Raw genomic sequence first — 27,970 nt, forward strand, 5'->3', positions numbered from 1 at the left:
TGGCTTCCAAAGACTTTGATTGCCTAATCTGCTGTTTTTCCCCTCAGGCCTCATTTAACTTGACCTATTGACCAACTTCTGGATACTCTCTCCTCTCTTGAGATTTCATGCCATTATTCTCTACCTGTTGACCTGCTTTTTTTTTCTTAATCATCATCTATATTACTCCTTTCCCCAAATGTGGGTGTTTCCCAAGACTTTATCCCAAATCCCCTCTCCTTTATGCTGTTGGAAAACTCATCAGCTCCCATGTGTATATCACTTCTATGCAGATGACTAACAGATCTATAAATCCAGCCATAGTATCTCCCCTGAGCTTCCATTGCTCATTCCCTAATGCCCCAAATATCTCAAACTCAGCACACCCAAAAGAGAGCCTATTGTCTTTCTTTCTAAATCATCTCCTTTTCCCAATTTCCTCATTTCTGTCAAGGTAACCACCATTCTTTGAGTCTTCGAGGCTTATCACCTCAGAATCATTTTCAGCTCTGTCCTCTCCCATTTTCCATATATCTAATCTGAGGTCAAATCTTGCTGTTTGTACCTCCCCAATATCTCTCACAACCACTTTTCTCTGATCACACCTTAATTCAGGCCATTGTCATTTATTTACTTAGGATAGTGCAAGTCTCCTAATCAGTCCCTGATCTTAAGTCTGTCCCCCCACACACACCAATTTCCTAAACTAAAGATTTAAGGATGTCATTCCCAACTCAACAAATTCCAGTAACTTTCTATTATTCCTATCATAAAATGTAAACTTTCATGGTTTGCTTGTGAAGCCCTTCGTGACCTCCTATCTTCCTAACTATACCGTATATCACTTGTCTTCCTGAATATTATGGTCTGTCCAAAATAGGCTTCTCTCTGACCTTTACACATCTCCCCTTTCTGGAAACTTGACTGGCTTTTCCCAACTCCTGGTGTAAACTCTCTGACTAATAAAATCTCTTTGGTCCTTCAGAACACCATTCAAGCACTGCCTTCTACATGATGGTTTTCCTGATCCATTATGCTAGAGTACTCCTTCCCTAACTACTTGATAATTATAATTTGTATTTATTCTGCATACACTTGTTTCTCCGATTAGAATGGAAGCTTCTTGTGAGTAGCAATTGTTTCACTGTATTTGTATGTTTAGCATCTAGCACACATTCAAGAACATTGAAGGTATTTAACTAATGTTTGTTGATCAACTGATAAGCTACAACAGAGAAACCTGAACCTATTCATTCTGATGGGGAACTGTGAAGACAAGAGGAGAATCTTTCATAAGGTGATACAATGAGAAAAAAAAAGCCATTTACCTGTTGGTAGACAGGATATAACCAATTACATAAAAGGTTTGATTCTGAGATTGAGATGAAATAAATTTTAAAAAAATATGAATGTTTTATAGGGTATGAAAATAATTAACAGAAACATCATTGAGATAACTACAAGCATAAACCCAAACCCCACTAAATAGTGAAATTCCACTGGCTTTGCACTTGCTTTTGAACTTGTTTTTATCTCAAAGTGATTGCTTTATCTTTTAATATTTGTTTTTTAACAAACTAATGCAACTTTTCTCTGTACTTTGGTAAATTTTATCTGAAATTTTCAAATAGAATTGGCCTATTTGCAAGTGGCCCATTTTTTTTTTGGTACCAGAATCCACACAAATATGGTCCATTTAAAAGATCTGTATCACTAAGATACGTTTCTATGTTATCATTTAAAAATTCATCGATAAGTAGAAAAAAGTTATTGTCAGGAAACTTCCTACCTTCTAGTAAAAGGAAGTGGGTTAGGACAGACACTAGACTGTAATTTCCATTAGCATAGGGAAGATTCAGCTTCCCAGAAGAGGAAATTCCCTCTTCTAATGCACCAGCATTTTTTCTTCAATTTTGTGTCTTAGAGAATTGTCTAAAGCACTAAATGATTACATGACCTACTCAGGTCCACAGGTCTTCATGGCCAGCTCCCTGCCCACTATACAATGTTACCTCTCAATAAGCTTTACTTAGAGTGCACTAAAAATCACGTATTATTTTGAAAATCCAACATTAGGCCCAATATATCATATATGTGCCAGACATTCTGATAGGTGTTGTGGAATGTTGCAATAAAAAACTATCCATAATAATTTCTAATCTAGGAGGACAAGAAAAATATGCAAATAGCTAACAAATAGGTTGGAATTCTGTAAGCAGGGCACAAGAGAAGTATGAAACATTGTGGGGGTTCCAAGGAATGAGACAGCATATTCCAAGCACATGAATCAGGGGAATCTTCATGGAGTCAGTGTCTTTGGAAGATGATACTGACAGGTGGGGTTGGAGAAAAGGTGTTCCAAGCAAAGCATAGAGGAGGGAAGAAAGTATTAGATGTGTTCAATGAACAGCTTAGTCTGGCTGATGAGTAGCCTACATGTAGAGACAAGGATTGGTTGGAGCCATATCATATAAGACCTTGAAAACCTGGCAGGGGAGTTTGAACTGTAATCTGTAAACCAGAGGTAGCCATTAAAGGTTTTTGAGCAGAAAGATTCATGTAAACATAGCTGCACTTTAGGAAAATTACTATGGCAGCAGTGTGCATGATTAAGGAGAGTTAAGGAAAAACTGGAGGTGGGAAGCTATTGCAGTAGTCTGGACTGACACGAATTCATATCTTTAGAATCTATCCTTTTTGCAATCATTTGCCAATTTTTGAAATCTCTTGAAGCAAAATGCAGAAGGAATTCAGGTGGATGTCTATTTACAGAGAGAGAGTAAAGCTCAGGGATCTGGAAACCACACCCATCCAATTTGCAAAGCAATGATTTTGTGCAGTCCAAGTATCTCTGTAACTATATGTGCAGCTGCAGCAAAGGAGGGGGTGGGGGAGAGGTGGCACTCTACCAAGAAAAGAACCAATACAGTAGTAGCTAGTGCAGTTTTCCCTAAAGATTTCTAACTGTGAACTAGTATTTCCTAGATATGAAAATCTGATGACCCTACCTACCCTATGTCCATTTTATTAACCTGGGATCCTACCTGAGCTCATGAAATTTCAGGGAGAGAAATGTAGTAGCCACGTCAGAGAGAATTATAAAGATCATTTAATACAGTTTGGGCTTTTAATATTGAGTAGCACCCATGTTTACAAAATAAGAGGAAAGGGGGGAAAGGAAAAGGATCCAAAACACAGAAAAGAACAAATTGCCGTCTTTGCTGTGTGTCTCTGTGTATGGATGTGTGAAGAGGAAGGAAAAAAAGAGAGAGATGCTCTTGAATGGTACAAGTATGCTATCTAGGCAAAGTTGCTAGGTCACAACTGGCTGCTGAATAAGCATCAATCCCCCCAAATATGATATTTTCAATGGAAAAAAGGGTTGAAGGGATATAATCCCAGATAATTCCTTTATGCTGCAGTGCCCCATTTAGAGGATTAAGAGTAGAATCACAGCAGCTGTGATATAGGGAGCTAACTCCTGCCAAAATGACCAATGGTACTGCTGATCTGATTTTTCTAAAAAATGATAATGTGAATAGAACTCAATGTGCTCTTGAAACACAGAATTTAAAAGGTCATAAATAGGGTATCAGATCTTCTTCCAGAAGAAAAACTCTAATCCATTACTCATTTCATCTATGTTAATAAGTGTAACATGAATCAATTATTCTGGTAGTAAGTAGTGAAACTGAAATAAGAAGAAGTCCTGTGTTTTCCAGGATTGCATAGAGACACAGAAACTTTGCTAAGGACTAGAAATAAGAAATGTTCAAACAATAATGTAAAGTGCCTGGATCTCTCTAACTGAGACTCTCAAGATGAAAAGTCAATATAATGGTCCCCATTTAAAAAAAATAAGTGATGTGCTTTGAAGGAAATATCTTTAGTCAGGGGTCTGCATATATGTGCACTCATGCACGCACGCACACACACACACACACACACACACACACACACACCCCAACAAACAAAATGATCAAACCCTACAAATCTCAAAATAAATACTCATCAATTCCTAAGAACAGATGCATCCCCAGTGTAACCCTAATCCCAAAGCTATGCCGAACAGCTTGTCTGCAAACCATGATTTTCACTATTTTTATACTTGTGAACACAACATGCTGTTTATCATCTTCTGAAGATATAGAATGACCTACTTTGGCAAATTCAGCATTCACAAGTCATTCCCCCCTTGCTTTAACAGAACAAGAGGGCCAGGTGAAATGACTACTTCATTTTCAGTAGGGCATGGGAATTTTGCTCTTCTGAGAAGAGAAGAAATTCTCCAACTGTATGTATGCAAAGCAAACCACATTCTCTAACATGGTATGTATGCCACAATTGGTCTTCATTATTTTTCTACTCACCATCAGAAAATGAAAAGGAAATGTCTATCAGAGAAACCCCCTCCCCAATTTTTGTGCACCCAATACTCAGGCATATGTGGCAATGCACTTTAAAATAGAATAATGGCAATTTAATTCATGGGGGGGGGGGAATGAAAGCAAACCTATAGTTCAACCTTTAACTGAGATTTATACAGAGCATGTAGTTCCTGAAGGAAAGCTGACTTTAATGCCAATGACTGTTAGCCCAGACTATACACAGCAGAAGAAAATACCCTAACACTGCAGCCATAAATCAATTGCTTGCCTTCTCGTTTGAGGAGTGTCTTAAGTCAGTTAGAGGCATAACCTACTTGACTCGACTGAAAATTCTGAGGGGGAAAAATGTACTGATCACCTTTGCTGGGTATAGAACCGAGACCTCTCTGCCTTGGCTACCCCCACTCTTCCTGATGCAGTAAATGAATTCCTGAGCCACAGCCTTATTAAAGTGATTGAAGACACAGGGCAAAGGTGAATGGATGGTTGAAAGGGGGGATAAGGAAGTTGCTAGTGTCGTAGTGACAAGAGACTTCCAAGGACCCAGACATTGGGAAAGAAGAAGGGGAGAGAGAGAGTTCTCCATACCTTGCGTTTCCTCTCTATTCGCTCCCTAGGGATTTTCCGTTGTTTTTTTCTCTCCCTCTCAAGGTTTTTCTCCTTTTCATCGAGCTCAGCCTCCCGAACTTTCTTAATGGAAGCAGCAGCATGAGCCATTTTGCAGAAGCAGACAGTGGCAGTCCCTGAGAATTAATTTCCACTCCACAGCAATCCAGGTGATGTTGCATATAGATAAAGATTTCCTCCCCCCCACGGAGCAACGGCTGGCAGCCAAAACCACTCACAGAATCATATACTTCTCCACCTCCGTGATAGGTCACACTCTTCCTTTAGCCTCTGCACCACCCATAATTCACTGCAGCATACCAAAACACTCCCACAAATACACACCTGCACACAAATGCTCATGCAGAGAGAATGAGATGCCAGGTGGAAAAACAGAAAACACCAACGAGGAGTGCTAAACGGGAGCCTCTTCTGCAGTTCTGTGGCTATAAGGGCAAATAAGCATCTGACCAGGTGAAATAGCCATCCTTTAGGCACACATCCCCAACTGGAAGAGTCTTTTGTAACTCCTCCAGACAATCTGTGCCCTCTGACTGGGGCCAGGAAGAAGCCACCTCCGTCGTACCAATAGGGGGTGGGCTGTGGATTGCAGCTCCCAGGAGCACCTCTATGCAGGGTGAGAAGAAAATGGTGCAGTCTGCCTTAATGACTTGCTGCTGCCGTGTTCCTGTTGCTGGTGCTTGCTGCTACCGCGGTTGCTCAAACTGCCTCTGCTGAAGCACATGACATGGATTTCTTTCCTTCTCTCTTCTTAAAAACCTCTCCTATATTTTCTCATTTTAGGTTCATTAAAAAAAAAAAGCAGATGGGGAAGAAGGCAAACAACCAAGCTGCTGCATTCCGAGCCGGGGACCAGGGACGTTGAGTTCACCTGCAAGAAGCCACGATTGTACCAATCCACGGGTGTACAAGCTTCAGAAGGCTGGGAATAGCTTAGTCCTCATTGTGTCATTTACAGACCCACGTGAGCCTGCATTAGGGATCTGCATTAAGCAGGGGAATCAAATGGGGCTGTCAGTGGGAAAACACAGCATAATCTGGGCTCTGCTTGGCTTTGCCAGCTGAGTGATGAAGGAGGAGAGAATCGGAACCACGAAAGGAAGGCATCCCCACATCTTGGAAGAGGGGCACGTGGGTAATGATCATTAAAGGCCAAGGCTCGTTTTTCCAGTAATTACTGAACAGTTGTGAAGCAGTAATGAGCATGAAACAGGATTAATGTTCCCAGCACACTCACACACAAACACAAAGGAGACGCAAAGAAAAAGAAGACAAGGAGAGATGCATCATGTTAACTGATGAAGGAAACACATGCCTATTTCTCAGTAGACCACAAGAAACCAACTTTCCAGAATCTACAGCAACTTGGTTAAGATGTCATTAACAACTTTCCTATTCACCTAATGACACAGGGACATCAATCACATTGGGTTCTGGTGATTCCATGCAAATAGCCCACTAGAGACAATGCATAACTGTCCTGCTTGAAGGAATACATTTGATTATTGGGGAGAATTGATAGAATGGAAAGCTACTACGTAATTAAACAAGTACTGTAATTTAGCTTGTTAATCTGTGTTCCAGGAAAGACTTTCTGTCCATATAGGATCTTAGGTCACATATATGTCCAGATCCTAGAAAATTCACTGAGTGGAATACATAGATTGAGAGATCTTTTTCTGGAAACTTTGTAATGTAACTCCTTTTTGAATTTCAACACATGAAATTAACAGTTGTATATTCTGTTAGGGAAGACCCTACACTCACCCACTCTTAAGCATTACTCATATACTGCTCAAGTACTATTGGGATTTGTAATGACCATTCTCATAGTCCTTAAGTTGTCTCAAACAAACCAAAATAGTCTTAGGTATTAGAGGAGGCACAGGAGGAGAGAGAAGAAACCCACAAACTGACCAAGTCAGAGAACCAACTCAAAAGCAAAGCAAGCATCACTGTCCAAAAAAGTATTTAGCTATGGTCCAGTGGTGTAAGCATTAATCAACTCCAGTTCAGCTTTATCAGTCTCTTGAGCATCAGAAACTTCCCATTGTGGCTTTTCTTATCTTCCATTCTGGCAGCTCAAGATTAGTCTCCATATTCCAAATCAAGCTGATACATCATCATTCCACCCTTCTAGTTCTCCTTTCATATTATATTTCATACAGAATAGGAGATAATTTTAAGAAAAGATCCAGTGTCTCTTTACCTAAATGAATCCCATGTTGCTTACATACATAACTACAATTCAAATATGTTCTTTGCTATCAAGATATAGTATACTTCAGGAAGAGGGCCCAGTGTATTGTTCATGACAATAAGAATCACCTTGTTAAGAGGGCAATTGGTGGCTCACTGGATTAAGAGTCAGGTCTAGAGATGGGAAGTGCTAGGTTCAAATCTGACCTCATACACTTCCCCATTGCCTAGCCCTTACCATTCTTCTGCCTTGGAGTCAATACATAGTATTGATTCTAAGATGGAAGGAAAGGTTTTTTTAATCACCTTGTTAAACATGTTAGGAAGTGGAAGTCCCAAAGAAAGCAGCAAGGTTAGAACCCAAGGTATCAGTTGGGATGCTCCATACCCTCTAACATCCTTTTCATACAATCACCCTTCTTTAGAAAATAGTTTTCAATAAGGAAAGCTTTGGGCAGGTAGGTGACTCAGTGGATTGAAAGTCTAGATATGGGAGGTTCTGGGTTCAAATCTGGTCTCAGACACTTCCTGGCTGTGTCACCCTGGAAAAACACTTAACCCCTATTGCCTAGCCCTACTGCTCTTCTGCCTTGGAACCAATACACAGTATTGATTCTAAGATGAAAAGTAAGGGGTTAAAAAAAAATAAGGAAGAGTTCACTTGATAAGTGAATATCATTTTGCCAGAAAAATACAAATGGTTTAAATATCTGGCTCTGTTCTCTGAATACATCTCCCTATAGTTAAAATGATGCTTGTGGAATGTTTCCTGAGAGAAGAGTAGCTTATGGAACATGCTTCTGCTAAATAAAATATCTCCTTCCCCTTTTCTGAGGATAGTAGTTGGGGATATGAAGTATAACAAGAGCATTCAACATCCCAAAGACTATGTAAGCATGATGTAAAGAAGCCATGCAGTTGGGGGGAGTAGTGGAGATTGTTAAACAAGTTTTTCTTGAGGGCTTCATAAAAACCCAAAAGATAAATATACTTGTAAAGTTTAACAATGTCAAATCAATTCCCCAGCTTTCAGATGCTTAGAGACCGCAAGTTTCTTTGAGTTTCTATTATAGTCTCTCTCTGTGTCTCTCTCTGTCTCTGTCTCTATCTCTTCTGTCTGTCTGTCTGTGTGTCTCTGTCTCTGTCTCTCTCTGTCTCTCTGTCTCTCTCTCTGTCTCTCTCTCTGTCTCTCTCTGTCTCTGTCTCTGTCTCTCTGTCTCTCTGTCTCTCTCTCTCTCTCTCTCTCTCTCTCTCTCTCTCTCTCTCTCTCTCTCTCTCTCTCTCTCTCTCTCTCTCTCTTTCCCTTTCTCCAAGATATTAGATCTCCAATGTACCCAACCAACTGTTTGTTGTAAGTGCCAACATAAGACATTTATTCTCTGTTTTTTTCATCAGGAGAATCGATTCTAGCTTATTTCACCATAAACAGAAATATTTGACATATAAAAGATTTCATCCAACATTGACTCTAAAAATTCTACAACCATCATACCCTCTATATACTGGTCTACATTCAAGGACCACACTATTCTTCATGTATCTAAATTCTCACAATACCTCTGAATGAAACAGTAATAATGTAAAAGATAACTGGCCTGCTCTAGATAAGACAACAATATGGTAGGAATATTGCCCAGAGCCATGATTCCTGATTCCTAGCTCAATAATCTGTCCAATAGACCAGAAGTTCTTCAGCTGGGGCCCATGAACTTGTCTGCTTTGTTGTTGTTGTTGTTGTTGTTGTTGTTGTTGCTATTGTTTGTTGTTTTTAGTATTTTGCTAAACTATATCAAAACAGTTGGGTATCTTTTTAATCCTCTGTATTTTGTTTAATACATTTAAAAACATTGTTCTGAGAAGGCTTGACCGAACTGCCAAAAGTGTCTGTGACACAAAAAGAACCTTTGCATTTGACTGTGTTGCCTTATGAAAGTTTCACAGGCATACACAAACACAAACATACAAACACACACAAATTCTCTATCATATGCCTTAGTAGATTCATAAAAGAGCAGAAGAATATAAGAAACTAGTATGAGTTTTTTAAAAAAGAAAACCTAAATTCTATTCAACATGCCACATTTTTAGCAGATTGTTTTTCATTGATCCTTTCCTCCAATAGAACATATTGTCCCCTTTTGAGGGAAGCAGAATGACATAATCTTTTCATAATTAGAACGCCAGAAAGATTTGACGTAGTCAGTCTCTGAAAATGTTCTTTCTTAATCCAATTTATTCAATAAGTCTTTTGCGTATATGATTTTAAATACCCCCTTTCCCATATCTGTTGGTCAAGCTTCCTTGTACCTAATATTTGCATGGAAAAACTCATATTTGGGGTCTCTACATGCAAAGAGAGGGAGGGAGGGAGAGAGAGAGAGAGAGAGAGAGAGAGAGAGAGAGAGAGAGAGAGAGAGAGAGAGGAGAGGAGTGCACACTCACCAGTTGACCTCTGCACAAACAGGGTACCCTCCTCCAGTCCCAGGAGCTCATAGCCATTTAAATGATTCATGGGCCACATAAAAGGGGTCTTCCTTCAGGCTTCCAGCAGAGAGATGATACAGTTTTGAATTTTAAACTGGGACAAAAGATGTTTCCTTCAATGAAACATCTTCACCTCACTGTGGAAAGCTCGCATCTGCCTTTTAGGGTAAGACACAGTGTAGTTCACATTTAAACTTGATAGCCAGCAGAGATTGCCCTTCAGAGAGGACACATTTAATTTTACAGACCAGGAGAGAAAGTGGACATTTGCTGCCTTCGGTGTCCAGTACCTCATTGATCAGATTTTAAAGAAGACCATCTGCAAACGTCAGTCAGGGAACACGATATTCAGGGCATCAGTCAATAAGATCTGAGTTAGCCATATGCAATGTAATTTCCCCCTCGGCTTCATCCCCACCCAGGAGAAATTGCTATGCAATTAAAGGCCATATATTGTTACACTAATCCCAATGGAGTTGAGGTGGGGAGTTGGAGGAGGAGCAGATATACTAGAAAGAAAAAGAAAACATCACCAAATTGGGAATGGGACATGAGGAGATTCTATTCAGTTGTAGGTTGAGCCAAGAGTCTACACCAACAGAGTGAAACTTAAACAGAAGTGGAGCCAGGCTAGATACTGACTTAGAAAACCATGAACTCACATCATCTGTGTTCTATTATATATTTATTTATTTTATTAAATATTTCCCAATTAGGGAGTAGTGCAGGAAGCCTCTCTAGCACCTCTGGTCTACACTAGATTAATCAATAGATCCTCACTCAGAGAATCTACACTTTCAGAGACTTCACTACTTGCTGAAGATGAATAAAATAAAATAAAATAAAACCCCATAGCTTTCACTTAATGTAGGTCAGGTAAATATGCCAGAAAGAGTATTGGACCTGAAATCAGGAGCCATAGGTTCCAATTCCAGTTCTGATATTAGCTATGTGGCCATTGCCTCATCTCTGGAAGCCTCAGTTCCCTCATTTTTAAAATGTGGCTTCTAATGAGATAGCATGTTTCTCTTCACTGAGCTTGTGCTGCACCTCTTAGCCCTTCAATTTACATAAAATAAAAGGAATTACTAAATAATGGATCCTATGAGATTCCTCTCAACCTGATGGCCCTGGAAATTCATTTGTGTTTATTTATGTGGTAACTTATCTCCATAAGGGCACATGGGAGGTATTTTAATTGGACTTATAAAATAGCTTAAACATCTAAAAGGAAACAATTTACTCTTTAAAATTCCTATTACAATAATAAATATTCAGAATATTATACGTCCAGTTTAATGAGTTAAATTGATAGAAATGGATGGATGGATAGTTAGATAAAAGCCTATTTTAGAATTATTCCTCAAAATAAAAATATAATTCAACATCTGATATTTATGTTGTATAGAGCAGAGATCATGAGAAGGTGCCCATAAATCCATTTTGCTTAACCACATTGATTCAAAAATCAGTTATTGTTAGAACAAAACTGGATTTTCTTTTAGCTGGACAAAATTATATATTTTGTTTTTCATGTGGAAAAAGAACTCATTTTAACTATCTTTTAAAATATGATTTTTCTTTTTCTCTACATATGGAGAGGATTAATAAAAATTAAAATAATTATTAATTTTAAATCAAGGCATGATCATTATGGTTTAAATCAAGTTTAGGTTTCATTTACGGGATATTACTGTTAATATGCCTTTTTTGGAGAACCTTAAAGAAACAATTTTGAAATCTTAATATTCCTTCAAAATAAAAAACAAGTATACTTTTAAAAATTATAGTTGAGAAAAATGATTGCAATCCTAATTACATGATTCATAGGAAATTTGCTGAAGGTTATGCATAAAATCTGTGACAGATCACTTAAATCTTTACCTGTTTAGTAGAGTATAATTCCATCAAAGAAAACACTGGACCAAAGTCCAATTCTTTGCTTAGTATATTCCCTTAGTAATTTTAGTAAAGAATAATTAAATAAAAGCTGGGTGACCTTGGGCAAGTCACTTAACCCCAATTGCCTAGCTCTTGCCACTCTTCTGTCTTAGGAGTAATACTAAGACAGAAGGTAAGGATTTACCCCAAAAAAAGCCATGTTGTTTTAATAAAATAGTTTCTCCCATATCCACACAAAGCAAAGTGCAGAATTTTTTAAATTGAAATTGAGCTCAGTGACCATCTAATCTAACCCATAATCAAAAAATAATTACCACGATAGCATACCCAACAAAAGATTATCCAATGTTTGCTTAAAGAGCTCCAGTGAGAGGTAATTCACTATTTCCTTTGATAGCCCACTCCATCTTTGAAAATCTCTAAATATTAGGAGTACTTTCAGGTGTAAAGCCTTAATGTGACCTTGTTGCTTTCACCCTCTCCACTCTTAAATCTACTCTCTGAGCCAAACAGAAAATGGCAAATTCTGAAGCCAACTATTTTACCCACTTCCTGGTCAAATCTCCTCTTCTTCAGGTTAACCATCCTCATTTCTGTCAATCAATTCTTATATTGCAAGAATGCAAGTCCTTCACCATCTGGGACCATTACCTTCCTTAAGTGTTCTCTTCTAAACATACATGCTCAGAACTAAACACAACACCTTAGCTGTAGCCTAAACTATAGTGTATAACAAATGTACAACTTAATATACAGTGTTTAAACAAAAACCATATTGGCCTTTTAGGTTGGTTCAGCTCATTGTTGATCCATACTGAACTTGTATTTCATTAAAAACCTTCAATATTTTTCAAACAAATTTCTAATCATCCTTCACAATCATAATGTGTTCAGTAAAGCACTTTTTAAAAACTCAAGCATAAAACTTTACACCTACTCAATTAAAAATCATCATGTTCAATTTTGCCAAATCTTATAGGTTGGCACAATCTTTTTGGATCCTGACCCCATCATTCAGAGTGTTAGGAATCCCTTCCAGCTTTGTGTCATCTGGAAATCTGATGAATACACCATCTGTGCCTTTATACAAGTCATTGATAAAAATGTTGGGCCAAGCACAAAAATTCACCCCAAATCCTTGTGGCTACATTGCCAATTGAGGAGCAGTTGACACATTATCATCTGGTCATTTTCTCCATTGGAAATGACCATTTGTATTCATGAGTTGCCAAATATCTTACAAAGGTTCAGACATCTGGATTGTTACTGCACTTGTTTTGCTGGAGCAGAAGGAGAATATTGAATCCATTTCACGTTGCTCAGTAAAGGTGATTGGATGGTGCAATACCTTGCTTTTGAGTCCTTTGATTAACTAAACTATATTATATCATCAGTTACTAGGTTTCTAGTGTCCTTTGGTTTTTGATCATGGCCAGATCTTCCCATTTAACATTCATTCACACAAAGCATAATAAGAGTATACAAATTGGGCAAGCCTATTAGCCCAAATCTCTTTGCTGTGCCAACCAAGATAGTTCTTAGTGAATTAATGAACTTGGCTTTTTTTAAATTATTTATTTACTTAGAATAGTTTTCCATGATTGCATGGTTCATGATTTTTTCCCTCCCCTCTTCCATTCCCCCTCCAGGAGCTGACAAGCAATTCCACTAGGTTATACCTACATCATTGTTCAAAACATATTTCCATGTTATTCATATTTCATATCCCCTTTGAACCATGTGATTGATCATGTTTTACTTTTGTGCTTCTACTCCCACAGTTCTTCCTCTGCATGGGGATAGTGTTCTTTCTCATGAGTCCCTCCAAATTATCCTGGATCATTGTATTGCTGCCAGTAGAGAAGTTCAATATGTTCGATTATGCCACAGTATATCAGTCTCTGTGTATAATGTTCTGATCCTTTCTCTCTGCATCAGTTCTTTGAGGTCTTTCCAGTTCACATATAAATCCTCCAGTTCATCAATGAACTTGTTTACTGAATATTAACTAACAGTATCAAGAAGTATACATCAAATTTATTAAATGGTCCCTGCTGTCAAGGAGGGCACCCAGGTGGTACAGTAGATAGTGCCTGGAGTCAAAAGATTCATCTTCCTGAGTTCAAATCTAGCCTCAGGTACTTACTAGCTGTGTGACCATGGACAAGTCATTTACCCTTGTTTGCCTCAGTCTCCTCATCTATAAAATGAGCAGAGAAGGAAATGGCAAATCCCCAAATAGGAATAAGAAGAATCAGACACAGTTGAAAATGACTCATCAAGTTACTAAGAAATTTGGCTATGGGGGGTGGGGGGAGCCAGCTGGGTAGCTCAGTGGATTGAGAGCCAGGCCTAGAGATTGGAGATCCTAGGTTCAAATCTGGCCTCAGACACTTCCTAGATGTGTGACCCTGGGCAAGTCACTTGACCCCCATTGCCTAGCCCTTACCACTCTTCTGCCTTGGAGCCAATACACAGTATTGACTCCAAGATGGAAGGCAAGGGTTTAAAAAAAAAAAGAAATTTGGCTATGTAGGGGGACAATTTTAGATTTTTACAAAAGTCATAATATATTTGAAAGTTATAATATATGTCAGCAAATGACAAATGCTAAATATATGATCCAGGTAACAGGAATTGCATAAGTTTACAGGTGAGAGAGATCGGTTAATCAACTCACAATCTTACTTAAGAGCCTGCTATATGCCAGGTACTATTCTAGGCTCTGGAGAAAAAGAAAAAGAAAAGATGCAACAGTCTCTGCCCTCAAGGCGCCTTGGACACTTTATTCCAGTCGAGGAGACAACAAATGTGTATATGTGTAATGGGAGTGAATGTGCATCCATGTGCATGTGTGTATATGTACATGTGTATTTATAAACCCATGTTCATGTGTATATCTTTATATATGTGTATATGTATATACAAGGGCATCTAGGTGGTGGAGATAGAGCACTGGGTGTGGAGTCAAGAAAACTCATATTCCGGAGTATAAATCTGGCCTCAGACACTCACTAGTTGTGTGACCCTGGGCAAGTCACTTAACCCTGTTTGCCTCATTTTCCTCATTTGCAAAATAAGCTGAAGAAGAAAATGGCTAGTAACTCCTGCATCTTTGTCAAGAAAACTCTAAATGGGCCCATGAGGAATCAGACATGCCTGGGAAAAAAGACCAGATACATATGTCTATACATATGTAAACAAATAAACATATATATGCAAATATAACATATGTAAGGTTGTGAAGGGCTTTAAAGCCAGAAGAATTTCTGTTTGGTCCTGAGCTAGTTAGAATTACCTGAATATAAGTATGGCATGGATTGACCAGAGCTTAAAGAATATCATTTTGGCAGCAGTGTGTGGATGAGGGATTCCACTGAGAAGAAAGAAAGTTTTATTTATGCATAATAAGATGATAAAACTGTAGATAAAGCATGATAGGGAAAGGACCTCAGAGGCCTTTTTTTTTCCCAGCCTCTCCTCTTCGAGGTGAGGAAACCAAGGCATGGAGAAGATAGGCAACTTGTCTATGTTCACACAGGACTGTGATTTAAGCCCAGGTCTTACAACTCAAGATCTAGTAACCATCATACTTCTTCCTTCCTCTTTATGTTATTTAGGCATTATGGCATTGAAAGGGTGCTGGACTGGGGAGAGACCTAGCTTGGAATATTCTCTCTTAAGTACAATAGTGAGCAAGTCACTTCATCTTTCGAAGGATCAGTTTCTTCATCTACAAAATGGGAATAGTTTAATTTGCCATAGCTATCTCAGAATGTTGTTACACGTGTTGTTACATAAATATAAATGATTATTACATTGTAGTTAATAACACATAGTGGAGTTTTTTTTTAAGTTCCACCAAATTCTAATAGAAAACATGAATGTTAAATAAATACAGTAGAATTTTTTTCCAAGTTAGATGATAGATAGATGAGAGAATGAGGAGGTAGAGGAGGAAAAGAAGGAGCAAAGGTTCTTTGTAGAATATTCAGCACAACTAAAAGGCAACTAGGAGAGAAACTAAGACCTTTCTCATCACTGCCTTAAGCCTTAATATTCCTAATATGGTTGGTTTTCTAGCAGCACCAAATTAATTCACTGTGGCAAGAGACTAGCAGTTTTGTGTAGAATTCATTTTCTGAGCATAGGCTGAAGCCTGAGAGAAAGCATGAAGAGGTATGTGGAACAAATTGAGAGAAGGAGCTCAGAAGAAGGTTCTAAATTTATTGTTCAGTCACTTTTCAGTCATGTCTGACTCTATGACCCCTTTTGAAGTTTTCTTGGCAAAGATGCTGGAGTGGTTTGCCATTTCCTTTTCCAGCTCATTTGACAGATGAAGAAACTGAGACAAATAAAGTACAAGTGACTTGTCCAGGGTCTGGAGACACATTTGAACTCAAGTCTTCCTGACTATAGGACTGGTGTTCTAACCATTGTGCATCCTACCTGCCCAGGGTGGAGAATAAGATAGACCACTTAGAAGATGGATATAATATAGGATTTTCTGGCCTGATATATGGATCAAAGTGAAATAAATTCCCAAGAATTTGCACAATATTTTTTCCAAGAAGACATTTAGTAAAGATGGTGTGGTCAAATACAAAAGTCTGCATAACTTCTTAAAAGTCCCCAAATCAGTCAAGAATTGTAGTCCTCAAGAGGTATTCTCCCCCACAAGCAAAGCCTTGCATGGTGTCCTTCCAAGAGAAAAGGTCTCTTACACACTTGCATCACTTTTTGCTTTGGTGCCAACATTTTCAATAGCGAGGCAAAGAAGACTTTTTTTTTCCCAAATGAAGAGAAACTCCTGGCTGTTTGGTTTTTGTTACCAGAACTGTAAGGAAAAGCAAAGGGCAGCAATAACAGCAATTTGGCTGGAAAAGAAGCATATTTACAAGATGAAGTGGCTGTAATTGACTCTTTTTCAAGCAGCCTCAGTACTAAGGCCAAGTCACAAGTAGGCAGGAGATTGAACTCCCAGAATTGACCCTTCAAGGTCAGGTTTGAGTAATGGGAGGAAACTGGCCCAGAGCCTTTGTTATTATGTGGGTAAATAGAAGACTTCACAGTATACCAGGCTGTCAACTTGGCACCCATTGAGAATAGCATGAGGAAAACTCCCAAGATGAAAAGTCCCCTTTCAGTTACAAAATTGAAATAATGTCTTATTTTTGCTTTTGCATCCCCAGTGACTTGCACATTTGTAAATGTTTAATAAATGTTTGTTGGATGGAACTCAATATACCGTCCCAGGAAAAAAAAAAGAAAGAAAGCTTGCCTTCTTTGTCCCCTCTCAAAAATGGAAAGTAAACAGCAATGACAACCTGGCAGATGCTTCCCTCCCCTTGAATTTGATCTGCATATCTCCCATTGAACTGTAATTACATCTGAGAATGAAAATCCAGTCAGCAGAATTCCAAAAGCAGAGGCATTATGCTCTTTATATATTCTATCTATCTATAGAGAGAAAGCATGGAGTAATGGATAATAGAGAGCAGGTTTCTGAATCAGAAAGAGCTGATCATTTCGCCCCTCAGTGCCCAGGGAAGGTTCTATGCCCTTTATCTGCAGGAGTAGAGGGAGTTTAATAACGGCAAATTCCCTATATCTACAAATCACAAATGCTAACATTTCTCCAAAAGAAAATTATATCTACAGTGTCAGAAATGGAAATCTTTTACATCATAACAAAGAAAAGCTAACTTTAAAGGTAGATCTTTGGATAAAACCAGAGGACCTAGGTTCAAATATTGCCTGTCACTACCTGTGTGATCTTCGGCAAGCCACTCCATCTTTATGGGGCTGTCTCCTCATTTTCAAAATAAGCCATTTGTACCAAATGGTCTTGAAAGTCCTGCCCAAGTCTAAATCTATGAACTGAAGATCCTATAATTACTTAAGTTTCTTTTCTTCCTGAGTGTTCACAGAAATCAGTGGAGATCGGTAGCCCTCTGCTGGAGAGGGGAGGCTGTCTAATTGTTTCATAGATAAATGTTTTGGATGCTATGGGTAGCTAATTGTTTTTCACATCAACCAGAAACAACTTCTTTGCTTCAGTACATCTTTGTTTATTTTGTTTTGGAGAATATTTTGCTTAAAGCATTTCCTTGCTGAGATAGAATAGGAGAGAAGAGAAGAAAAAGAGAAAGACGGAGACAGAAACAAAGCCAGAGAGAAGATAAGAGAGGAGAGAAAAAAGGAGAAAAATGAAATCTGAGACTTAAAGCCAGACATTTGCAGTTTTCCAAGTATCATATTACAATGATTTCTCTCTAAGAAGAAATTAGCCTGGTCATGAACTAACAAATATCACTCAATGTATTCTCAAGTGATTCAATGCCATTCACTGAGTCAACTATATTCATATAATACAGCTGAGAATGCAATTACTGGAATTTACCTAATGAATTTCTTCAGAAAATTTGTCTAAGAAATTTAAAAAAATGAAAATATAGCATAATTTCTGAAATTTGTTTGTACAAAAGCAATCCCTGAACTACTTGAGGCCCTAAAATACTTTTCTATTTAAAAGAAATTTTATTTTGAAAGAATTATGCCATCAAAATCTAACTCATATAACACTTCATTATTAAACTGTTCGTAGATAATTTTTGCAAGTCTATTTATAAGAGACCTAATTTGTTATTTTTTATATTAATTCAAATTGTCATATTTCAATATTACATTGGGATCTTGAGTTCAATTTCCACTTATCACACTGGTCATTATTCCATATCATCAAACTCTAATGGAACCTGGCCCACTTAACCACTCATATTTAGCATGTTTTAAATTCATCCTTTCCTGTGTATACTCTGAATCATTTCCTTAATGCTTCTCTTCATTCTGCTCATCTCCAGAATCATTTCAATATTGTTGATCCCCAATTCAATTGCTAATTTTTTCTTTACTCATACTATGCTTTAGGAAGTCTTCCTATTGATTATGAAATCAAATCATATGACAATTAAGATCAGTATTCTCACTTCTTTGCCTTTCTCATAACTGTTTTTTAAAATTTCTCCTAGACAACACATCTTTTTCTATTTACCTTAATCTTTGAAACTTTTTACCAGTCATTTCTCCAGACCTGTAGTGTCCTTAAAGTTCATATGTCCTGCATATTCATTCCTTCTCCCTCCTTCTTTCCCTCCCTTTTTCCATCTCTCCTCCCTGTCTCTGTCTCTTGGTCTCTCTGTCTCCCACTCCCTCCCCCCCCCATATGGCATCCCAGAATTCTTTTTTAAATTGTATTTATTTAGAATATTTTTCTATGTTTACACGATTCATGATTTTTTCCTCCCCTCTTTCTTCCCCCCTCCTGGAGCTGACAAGCAATTCAACTGGGTTATACATGCATCATTGTTCAAAACCTTTTTACATGTTATTCATATTTGAAATAAAGTGATCTTTTCCAAAACCCCAATCATAGCCCTGTCAAACCATGTGATTGATCATATATTTTGCTTCTGCATTTCTATTCCCACAGTTCTTTCTCTGGTTGTGGATAGTGTTCTTTCTCATAAATTCCTCTGGATTGTCCTGGATCATCACATTGCTGCTAGTAGAAAAGTCTATTACATTCGATTGTGCCACAATGTATGAGTCTCTGTGTACAGTGTTCTCCCTATTCTACTCCTTTAGCTCCATTTTAATTTCTGGAGGTCTTTCTAGTTCACATGGAATTCCTCCAGTTCATCATTCCTTTCAGCACAATAGTATTCCATCACCAACAGATACCACAATTTGTTCAGCCATTGCCTAATCAATGGACACCCACTCATTCTCCAATTCCCTGCCACCACAAAGAGCACAGCTATAAACATCTTCATACAAGTATTTTTCTTTATTATCTCTCTGTGGAACAAACATAGTAGTGGCATAGATAGATCAAAGGATATACAATCTTTTAAGGCTCTTTGAGCATAATTCCAAATTGTTCTCCAGAATGATAGTACCAATTCACAACTCCACCCACAATGTATTAGTGTCCCAATTTTGCTGCATTGCCTCCAATGTTTATCATTTTCCTTTACTGTAACATTGGCCAATCTTCTAGGTGTGAGGTGGTACCTCAGAGCTGTTTTTATTTGCATTTCTTTAATCAAGAAGGATTTAGAATACTTTTTCATATGATTATTGATAGTTTTGATTTCATGTGAAAACTGGCTATTCATATCCCTTGACCATTTGTCAATTGGGGAATTATCCCAAAATTCTTAGTGCAGTTTGCATTACTAATATATGAACACACATACATACATATACAGAAAGAGCCACAAACTTATGCGAAAGGGTTATCTCAAAGGAGGAGAATTAACAGCTTCATTTAGAAGTGTGGCTAAAAAGTAAAGATCACCTTAGTAATTAGAGGCACAGTTAAGAATGGGAAAGTATAGAGAAAGCAGACTTAGCTATTCAAACATATCCTCTGCTACCAAATTGTAAATTGAAGATGCAGACTTTCAAGTTCTCCGTCTTTTCCCTATCACCCCACTTTGAGAAACCATGCCTTAAGGACATGTTAATATTTGAGAGAGGGGTAGAGTGGAGGTGAGTTAAGCACAAAGATAATTTTAATGAAACATAAATAAATATAATAAATAAACATAATAACAATAATTATCTTTTTCATTTGAGAAAAACTAAAACATCAAAAAGCATGATTTGACATGTTTTTATTTTATTTTATTTGGCCATTGGAATAAATGTGTACATTCCCAAAATATGAACAATCTGTGTGCCAAACTTTTATATAAACATCAACTCTAAATAGCTCGCCTCTAAATCACTAGCAATTAAAGTTTATACTCTAAAAAAACTGATTGGTCATTAAATGCTCAAATAAACATCAAGTAATGCATTTCCAGGGTTTCTACATCCTTCAGACACAGCCACGTCATTTAAAAATGGAATCCTGTCTAATTCTAAGCAAAGACCATAATGACTAGCAATTCTGAAACTGGCAACAGAATCTGATAATGCACATTATGGTTTTTGTTAGACTATACACATGAATAGAGCTCCTAAACCATTGTCATGATGAAAGAATTTTCAAGGATGTCCCAGATCCAGCTGGTACAAGCTATTGAAAGCCAATTATTAAAATCTCAGGATAAAGATTTCTACCTTAGAAATTGACAAATGCTATATAAATCAGAGATTGATTCATTCTCTTGATTTTCTAGTCTTAAGTAAGTGATGCTAAAATGTTAAAAGTTAAAAGTGTGTTGTACATTTTATTAACTACTATGTGCCAGGCACTGGTTCATAGTAGGTACAACTCCTCTGGATGATAAAGCACACTAAAAAGAAAGGAATTCTTCTGGTTGATTGCATAAATAAGGCTTGCTTTTGTAAAATGGAATATTTTCATTAATTATATTGGATTGGGGCAGCCTGAATCCCCTAATAGAAGAGTACTTAAAAATAATAGGCCCCTGTGACCTTATGACAGACAAAGTAGTAGTACTAAAACCAGACTAGAACAATATCCTCATCTGTGTCCAGGGCAAAGCTTTGAAGGTTAGTGAGCAGAGTCAGTGCATGTGACCTAAGCACAAAGTTTGATAAACTGAAACATAATAAACAGAGTGAAACAAATGGCATGATAGGAAAGGGACCAAGGCAGTGCATGTTAGACTGTAAGCTTCTTGAGGTCAGGGGCTACTTTTTGCCTTTTTTTATGTCCCAGCACTTGCCCAGTGTCTGGCACAAAATAAGTATTTAATTGATGTTTGTTGACTGATCAACTGAACCAAGAACAGCTACAGCCACTATCCCAGAACCATATATTTTAATTTTGGTGCTGAAACCATTGCATTCCACAGCTGGTCTTGACAATTGTGAGTGAGATAGAAGACTGACAACAGCATCCCTTTTTCAAAAATGAAGAATTCAATTCAATTCAATTATTAGATATTGAGCCATCAGAAGGCACCTAGTATTGTCCATGTAGGGACTGCATTATTTTCAATTTGTATTCCCCATTCTTAACACAGTGCTTTGTACATTGTAAGCACTTCATCGAAACTTTATTCATTCATTTATTCACTATAATGGAAAGGCATATAAACAGTATCATTTTAGTGCAGTACATATATAACAGTATATCATGTCTATTCTGCTAGATGAAGTGGAAATATAGTTAAAGGAGAATATGACATTTAAGGGGGAAATAAGCACCCATGAGGATAGTTAGATAATTAAGACTTTTGTTTTCTAGTGTTATCGTCATAATTTAAAAAACAACATTACCTTTGGTACTAAAAGATAACTAAAGATCACCAGTCCTCAGTGTATTTACTATCTAAATAGAGAAAATATGTGCTGAAAATATAGCAGAATAAAAACATTAAATATAAATAAATCATAAATAAAAAATATATGGGCAACAAGGCATTTATTTAGTTCACTTATTGGCCAAAGGCATTATAAATCCATTGTAGTGACTGGAATGTAAAATAAACACATAAAAATCTTATCAAATCCTCTTACTTCCTATATGACTATAAGACCTATGAACTTTTAAAATTTGTTTACATAATTGCATTTTAATATATTTGGTCTCCTATGTATTTTGTTTTATGCATTTAAAAACATAAAGGGTCTATAGGCTTCTACAGAATGACAAAAGAGTCCAGGACACCCAAAAAGCTTAAGAATCCCTGTCCTAGAGCCTTTGGTCTCAAGCTTGAAACAGAAGAAAGAGGCTAAGACAAGAGACATGGGGGACGAGGATAAGACCAAAGGCAGTAAATGAGGATCTAAAACAAATGGAAAAAGACTTAAGAAGTGGGTCAGGGAAGAGGGAACCTAGATGATCCAGATTTTCACAATGAGCAATCAAGCTAGGAAAGCTTTTCATAGTAATTGGTTTCACACCCAATTAATGTTCACAGAAATTACCATTAACCCCACAGTGAGCCTGGTTCTCATCCCCCAAGGAAGCTGTAGGGAGGGTGCGTGTGGAGAAAGTGAGCTGCAGAATGGGGCTCCATGGTGATGGAATCAGGAAAGTGGGCCAGGGGAACTGCCCCCAATATCAGCACCCTGGACATATCCCCACACGACAGCACTTAGTGCAAGGCTCTTAGGAGATACATATATTAAAGGAAGAAGAAGCCAACAAAAGAGGAAAAGAAGATTGTAAGAGCAGAGGTGGGGAGGCATAGACAATCTCATTCATTTTCAGCCTACTCCAAAATCATTTTCCATTCTGCCAGCATCCCTTAGCCCTAGGGTATAAGCCAGGCTATGGCTGTTTTAATAACTATTAAGTAGCTTATAAATCTACTTTTTCCCCCTTATACCAATGCCTTAATAATTCAAAAAGTCCTATTTTTATATTTGTGTTGTTATTAATATCAATGAACAAGCATGTATTAATCATCCACTATGTGCCAGGGACAGTACAGGGTGCAGAGGATACAAAGAAAAATGGAGCTCTCTTCACTCAAGAAATATATGTTCCTAAATAAAAATATACAAAATAAATAGTCATTTGAGGGAGAGAAGCACTAGCAGCTAGGTGGCTCAAGAAGGGTCCAGTGTAGAAAAAAAGCTTTAAAGTAAATTAGGTATTCTAAGATAGAGGTAAGGAGTGGATGTACTCCAGCCCACTGGACTGTGAGGGACAGTCTGGATAAACACAGAGATCTGGGAACTGGAATTGGGAGGGCCAATAAGGCCAGTTTGGCTGGACCCAAGTGTCTGGAGAGGAAGAAAGTGTAGAAAGGCAGGTCAGAACCAAATGGAAGAAAGCTTTCAATGCCAAACAGAGTTTATGTTTGATCATATAGGGTTGTTTATTAAGTAAGACTTAAGCTTTCGGAGTATAACTTTGGCAACTGTGTAAAAGATGGAAAAGAGAGACAAGGCAAGGAATATATGCTTCAAAAATTCTATTGTACTTTAATAGTGTTTCCACAAATCAAGTACCAATCTAATATTAGGTTGTTTCATCATCACCTATATGTTAAGTATCATTATAATAAAGATACTGTACTAGGGTAACTAGGTGATTCAGTGGATAGTCAGGCCTGGAGTCTGGAGGTGCTGGGTTCAAATGTAGCCTCAGATACTTCCTAGCTGTGTGACCTTGGACAAGACACTTAACTACCATTGCTTACAGCTCTTCTGCCTTGGAACAAATACTTAGTAACAATTTTAAGATATGTTTGTTTGTTTGTTTTAAATGTAGTACTTTTTTTTTAATTGAAGACAGCCATTCTTGAGAAATTATTTTGAATGAAAATGTCTTATCATGGGGTAATTTTTCAACTTAAATTAAAAATGTTTGGGGTTACTGTTCTCCTTTTCTCTATAATAATATGAAACAGCAAGACATTTCAGATTTCAGATTTGATATTCCTGAAACCTCAAAATTCTAAAAGCTATGATTTCCCCCCTTGATATCACATGTATAAAATCCTCAAGGAAATTGTTTAGGGTGTATTTTTTTTTCTTATTGAGATAACAAAATGGATAATTCATAGCAAAAGGACAATTTATTAGAAGTCTTTAAAATTATCATATGCCACTATCATAATCAAAAACATCTTAATCCTTTTTTCTTAATGGATTAGGTGCCAAACAAAACTAATTAGAGAGCCATAGCTCTGCCAAGACTGGTCTTATGCCTAGTTGGAGTTGATGTGATCTTAAATACACCAAAATCCATTTTCTTACTTCCTGACTCCCTACCAACAACACACACACACACAATTTTTTCCTCTACCAATTTGCCATACAAGCTGGAATTCCCATATTAAGCATTGCTTTGGGTTAAGTAAGCCATTAGAAGTCCCTTAGAGCAAATCTTTTTTTATGGGAGTAATAACACACTTAACTGGAGAGAGTGTTAGCCCTACAGTTGGAAAGATCCAGGTTCCTGCCTTCTGCTTTTACTAGCTGTGTGACCCTGGGTAAATCATAAACTCTTGATGCCTCATGGGGGTAAAATGGGGATAACAATCACACCTACTTTGCCTGTTTGTTTGTTTGTGTTTTTTGTTTTTTGTGGGAGTGTCAAATGAGCTAATGTACAGAAAGTATTCTGTAAACCTTCTAGTGATATATAAATATAATGACACTTATCAGGGTAATAATGAATTCACACTTCAAATTTTCTCCAGCAATCTAACAAGGTTCTAAAGAAAAAAAAAAAACAGAACAAGTAAGCTTCTTTTCACTGCTGGATTATTGTTGGGTTTTTGTTTGTTCTTTTGTTTTGTTTTTAAAGGATTATTTTAGATGGGACAGGAAAAGGCTAAGGAACTAAATCCAAACTATAGGGTGTTGCTGTGGAAGGACAGCTCAGATAGGATGCAGTCAGTGGGAAGCCCTCTACAGCTAGATGGTAACAAATTCAGAGCTGAGATAGAAGGAGTATCAGTGTTGTTCCCTTCCCAAGAGAAGTATACAACTTAATTCAAACAAGTTGCAGACAGATTGGGGGAATATGTGTTTAATTAATTAGCTAGTTAATTACAAACAACTTTGTAAGCTCTATTATTTTCTTTCCTTGAATGGAGACACCTATATTTCACAGTCTCCTCTGTTTCCCAAACAATAGCCTCCTTTGTTATTGTACTCCTCCTTCTTTTCTCTAGAACAAAACCTCCCAGCCAAGCTTCTATGATTTTTTCCATTCATATTGATCAAAGAAAGAGTTTACTACTACAAAGAAAGAGTTTACTACTAAATGACTCAATGGAAGATCATAAAGGATTATATTATTCTGGGAGACCCATGAGCTTTCTCGCCTTGCCAAAGATTCATTATCTTGCCTTTGGCTTTATTAGTAATCATTCCACCTTGATTAACTTTTTTTAATCTTCTGCATTGCCTCTGCAAAGATGTGTGTAGACACCTATGTAGGATGAAACATGGAGCTATAGTTTGTATATTATAAATTCTATCTGCTTTGTAGGGAAGAATCTGTGAGTAGAAATTGGATAACTTTGAAATAAACTCAAATCAACATTATTTCAACACCAATAAACTTCAGTGCCCTTGGGTTATTTAAATAATTGAATGTTAGAGATGGGGATAAAACCTGTGGTTTCATCTGTGTAGATAATTCCATGAAAGGAAACTCCCATCACCAATGTAGATTTACACCTTCTCTAAAGCTTAAAGTCTTGTCAAGTTGCCTAGAGTACTGTGAAACTAAATAACTTGTCCCAGGTCACATAGCCAGTATGGGCCCGACTGAGACTTGAATCTAGGTCTTCCTGGCTTGGAGGTCAGTTCTCTATACCAAACTACCTGTCAACCAGTGTTAATAGAGTGGTACCTTGATACAGGAATACCTCAAGTCATGAGCAATTTGAGAGACAAGCAGTCATGATCAGGATCAGGATTTTTTGCTTTATGTCACGACCAGATATCTGAATCATGAGATTCCACCACCCTCCACTAGATAGCCTGCCAAACATCTGGTTTCTCAAGTTACCTGAAGCTGTCTCATCTAGTTCAGTGTTTATCTGGCTGTGCAGGCATCTTTTTTAAAATTGCTTTTGCTTTCTTCTTTATTTGGTCTTTATTATCAGGTTTTTTGACAAGTTTCTTAACTTTTAACCATGGAGCCTGACATCAGAGAAATTAAAGGAGTTACAGAAGCAATGGCAGCATACAGAGGTTTTGCAGGAAATTAGTTGGGAGGAGTAGCAGGTGGGCAAGGTAACCAGTACAAGCAAGATTAAGGAAATGTTGAGAATTCAGGAAAAAAGTTAAACAGTTTATTGAAAAGACACATTCAGGAAAAGTCACAACAGGTTGTGCATTGGCGCTATGTAATGCCATTTGCTTCACACACTATCAAAATGTTCCAAAAAGGAGGAAGAAACAAACTTTCATAGAAAGGTATTTGTGGAAATGGCCTCTAAGCAAACTAGAGGAAAGTGTGGCAAAACAGCCAAAATTCAATGGAGAAAATGATGATAAGTAAAGTAAAAAAAAAGCAATTAAGTTTAGCAATAAAGTTACATATCATAAGTAATGTATAAGGTCAATTTATATGTGTAGAGTAAGTTATATTAAGCAACAGCACATGAAATGAAAACCTCCACCAGCCTCTTTGCCTGATCTTGAAGGTAAATAACATTTCATAAGCAATTTTATTTCTTTACATTCTTTCTTATTATCTATAAATATATTTGTTTGTTATTTATAAAGTATATTTTCATATTTAAAAGCATATTAAAATGGGGAAAATGGAAAAAAATGTTTTGGGCGGCCAGAATTGTATTTCCATTAATTTAAGTGGGGGAGGGGGATGATTCAATTTGACACATGAGCAAATTGAGTTACTAGCTTGACCATGGAATGAATTAAACTCAAGTGTCAAGGTACCACTGTACACTGAATGTGAAGATTAAATTGTAACCTGCCCATTTTTAGATTTGATCACCATAAATATAAACACAATACTTAAAGTTGAGTAGGAAGATCTACCCATTTTTACATCTAACCACCAAAAGTGTAAACATCCCTCTGAATCATGAAGTGGGAGGTCTGTGACCTACATTTGCAATAGTGGGTGACAAATCAGAATCAACTGACTGTCTCCTGGGCAGTCCTAAGCAAGGCTTCAGACTATGATTTGTCCATGTAAAAAGTGGAGGAAGGCACAGGAAGTGACACAAAAGAAAGTGTCTTTAAAAGGGAGTGACAACTTCCTGAGTGAGTTTTTTTACTTGGTGTTCTTTCTTTCTTTGGAGTGGAGGCAGGTAGAGAATCTGCTGCCTGAACCTGAGATGTGGTGAGTGAAAGGCTGACTCTTTTCATATTGGATTTTCTGAAGAGTCTAGCCTCAGGAGAGACCTACCTCTTGAGAGAGACTTCCCCAGGTCCTCAGATTTGCTGAGGCCTAAGGACTAACTCTCCCTGTCAGGGTTGAGTCAAGGTCCATGACTAAATTACTTAGTACCTAGGCTAGATATCTTACCCCATCCTCTCTCTGATTTTCTTGCTTCACTCTTTCTACATTTTGTAAATAAATTGTAAATAAATCTCTTTGGAATTAATATCAATTCCTGGTGACCCTATTTTAAATATAATCCCAGTCCAACCTTTTTAATAAAATCCCATTTCTCCCTTATAACTGCTTAAATTTTGCTGACAAAAGAAAAGAATTAGGGGGGAAAGGAAAACCATCTGATAGTTAAGCATGCATTAATTGTACAAACTAAGTTAAAACTCAATAAATGTCATGGCGGACTTAGCACAGTAACAGGCTATTATTACTATCTAGTAAGCACCTAATGCTTGTTGACAAATTACCAGGCAGTCATAGGACGACCATTGGTTTAGCAATGGGACGGGGTCTATTGAAAGCATCACCATTTATGCGGTTATTCACATTCATAAACTGGAAATAATTT

General features: G+C 37.4%; 1 protein-coding gene across 50 annotated transcripts in view; it reads right to left on the minus strand.

Annotated features, from left to right (window-relative positions):
• Positions 1–27,970, minus strand: part of ANK2 (ankyrin 2) — a 765,649-nt gene that overhangs the window by 341,695 nt on the left and 395,984 nt on the right. Inside the window, exon 1 of one of the 50 annotated variants that reach the window (XM_056803015.1) lies at positions 4,956–9,157. The exons of 42 other annotated variants lie outside the window; for them this stretch is intronic. In XM_056803015.1, the coding sequence (XP_056658993.1) occupies positions 4,956–5,084 (129 nt within the window). In that variant the 5' untranslated portion in view covers positions 5,085–9,157. Of the gene's footprint in view, positions 1–4,955; positions 9,158–27,970 lie in introns of those variants that run through there. 7 more of the 50 variants (XM_056803014.1, XM_056803055.1, XM_056803057.1 and 4 more) reach the window with 7 other exon arrangements.

This window comes from Monodelphis domestica, chromosome 6 (assembly GCF_027887165.1).
Source record: "Monodelphis domestica isolate mMonDom1 chromosome 6, mMonDom1.pri, whole genome shotgun sequence".
Classification (NCBI taxonomy): domain Eukaryota; kingdom Metazoa; phylum Chordata; class Mammalia; order Didelphimorphia; family Didelphidae; genus Monodelphis; species Monodelphis domestica.